Raw genomic sequence first — 2,740 nt, forward strand, 5'->3', positions numbered from 1 at the left:
GTGTGTGTGTGTGTGTGTGTGTGTGTGTGTGTGTGTGTGTGTATTCCTCTGTCTGTTTTCAGAATCTTTCATGAATTGAATGAAACTATCAGAAAGTTTTACAATGAATAATAAATTATTGGATCAACAACTGGTGAAAATCAGAAGTTAATTTGATTCGAGATGGCCAAAGCAGCTAATCCACCTTACAAAAATAGCTATAACTCAGTTTTTTTTTTTTTTTTTTTACAGATTTTGAACTCAAATTTGGTGAGGTAGTAAGTGAGAGTCATTCCCAACTCATAATCTGAATGCTTAGAGTTTGTGCAATATCGTTGTTTAAGACTTTGGCAAACAAGGCAGTGAGTAATATTCATTCCTTCAAGAAATGTCACTTTTTAATACAACAATAAATGATACAATGAACCGTTTAAAAACTTAGCTAAACATAAAGAAAAGTGTTTAGATCACTTTCACATCAAACACAGGGAAAAAACTAGCTACATGTAAAAAAACACATTAGAATGGTTAGCAGTTAGCATCCATGCTAAATGCTAGTCTTAATGGAGTTTGTGCAGGACTGTACAAAAATGTTTTCCAACCAGTTCTGAAATGGCCAAGTGAAATAACTGGATGTGTAATTGCTCAGAAACTAACTTTAACTCAAAATACACATTTTATCTCCATCATCAGAGCATGCTGGTGACAATGGATAAAAAATATACATAAATATCATGGCCACAAGATAATAAAGCATGGGCCTTACAAACTCCAGAGTGTTTTTACTATATACATATATTTACATGTGTGAATACAAGTGAAAATTTGGCGTATTAAAAAGTGAGTAAAATTAAATTCTTGTTTTTCTGTCATTTTCTCTCACCTCCATGCATGGCATCCAGTCTTATGTTGATGTGGTTCTCTCCAGACAGAAGCTCCTTCAGAGCAGCAAAGTCAAAGATGTTCCTCATGAGGTTAGCGTACGATTCAACAGGATCAACTATTTCCACTGAGCAGGTAAAAAAGACACAAAAACCACACGTAGATTAAAAAGAGAGAGAAATTTAAAAGAAAAGTTCTGTTTTTAAAAAATGCCAGATGCAAGTAAAGTAGCAGAGTACTGTCTTCAGTTCTTCATCTCTTACGTCACAAACAGAAATCACATATTTTATTTGAGCCTGAAGCTAATGTTTGCAGAATCTGATTTAAACAGAACCGTATCAAAACAGTGTTTTTTATAAAACATGTTAAAATGAGTTTTTCAGGATGAAGACTTCTCATGTAGCTCCTTATTTCTTATTAAAACTCAGGTGTCTCCAAACAATCTGAATTCTCTTTCTGAGGATTCAGTCAAATTAGGTCAAAATGACCTCAGCACATTTCAGATTTTTTTAAAGCTTTTTAAGCTACATTTTGAAACCTGGATCATCCTGAAATCATGAGTGATTCTTGAGATATGACTTGATTTGTCTTCTTAATCAGGAAAACTCATTGATATTTGGTCTGATTCCTAATTATGGGTTATTCTACTATATAATATACAGTTATTTTAAAGAGGAAACCTCAAACAATATTTATATTATTATTTAATATATATATAATACTGAGATTTCAAAGCTGAAAAGAAAATAAGCTTGGCCAGGTTGCAGATAAAATAATAACAAAAAAATCAGCTTTTTCTGCCCAAAACCCATGTTTATTGTTGCTACTGCTCAAAAAAGTGTTTTTGTTTTTTCACTTAATCGTGGCAAATGTGTAAACCAATTCATTGTACAGGGTGGGTCATTTGTATGGATACACCTCAATAAAATGGGAATGGTTGGTGATATTTGGGAGGGGGAAACTTCAAGATGGGTGGTGACCATGGTGGGCATTTTGGATCCAATTTTAGATTTTTCAATGGGAAGAGGGTCAGGTGACACATCAGACTTATTGATAATTTCACAAGAAAAACAATGGTATGCTGGGTTTTAATGTAACTATTCTTTCATTGGTTATTTACAAGTTTCTGATCACTTCATACACTGATAGTAACACCGCAGAAGAAATGCTAGTACAGGCTTCCACCCTGTACATCACTGGTTTTCCACAGACCACTGTGGGACTTAATCCTGGGATAGATGTTAGGGGTGCAACGGTACAGAAAATTCATGATTCGGTTCAGTTCGAAACTTTAGTCTCACGGTTCAAATTTTTATACCACTTCAGTAGAAAGCAGTACTAAATATCTGAATATTCTTAGCTTCTTCATCATCAGTGTTTTTTTAGATAGACAAGAAAGAAGAAGAAAGAAAGGAAAAAAGAAGGAAAGGAAAGAAAAGTTACAATGTAATGGAAAAAAGTGAAAGAAAGAATTGATGATATGTGAGATATAAGTCAAGAAAACAATACAGTACATCCAACATCTGTCTGCACACCTGCAAAGAATAAAGGTTACAAAACTTAGCAAAAGCATACATATATACATTTAGACAGATAAACAAACACCCACCTATATATACCTGGTGATCATTCAGAACCCCTCAGATCTGAACACCTGTCTGTGTGCGGTTGTGAGCAAGCATAAATTTACAGGATTTCTCCAACAGAATGTATAATAGTGACTGTGGGGGAGTCTCAGAGCTGACCCCCAAGGCACGAGGCAGACATAAGGGGAGGCCAGAGCCAAAGACCCCAGGAGGAACCCCAAGCATCGGGCCCCCAGGTACACCTTCACGAGAAGAGCCGCACACCCACCCCCAGGTCAAACCATAGGGGAGAC

General features: G+C 35.5%; 1 protein-coding gene across 2 annotated transcripts in view; it reads right to left on the reverse strand.

The window, feature by feature from the left end:
- LOC106529616 (phosphoglucomutase-1) overlaps window positions 1-2,740 on the reverse strand; it is a 14,244-nt gene that overhangs the window by 6,790 nt on the left and 4,714 nt on the right. For both annotated transcript variants that reach the window (XM_014025089.1, XM_014025090.1), the window contains exon 4: window positions 863-988. In XM_014025089.1, coding sequence (XP_013880543.1) covers window positions 863-988 — 126 coding nt within the window. The remainder of the gene's footprint in view (window positions 1-862; window positions 989-2,740) is intronic.

The sequence above is a fragment of the Austrofundulus limnaeus genome, unplaced genomic scaffold (assembly GCF_001266775.1).
Source record: "Austrofundulus limnaeus strain Quisiro unplaced genomic scaffold, Austrofundulus_limnaeus-1.0 Scaffold455, whole genome shotgun sequence".
Lineage (NCBI taxonomy): Eukaryota > Metazoa > Chordata > Actinopteri > Cyprinodontiformes > Rivulidae > Austrofundulus > Austrofundulus limnaeus.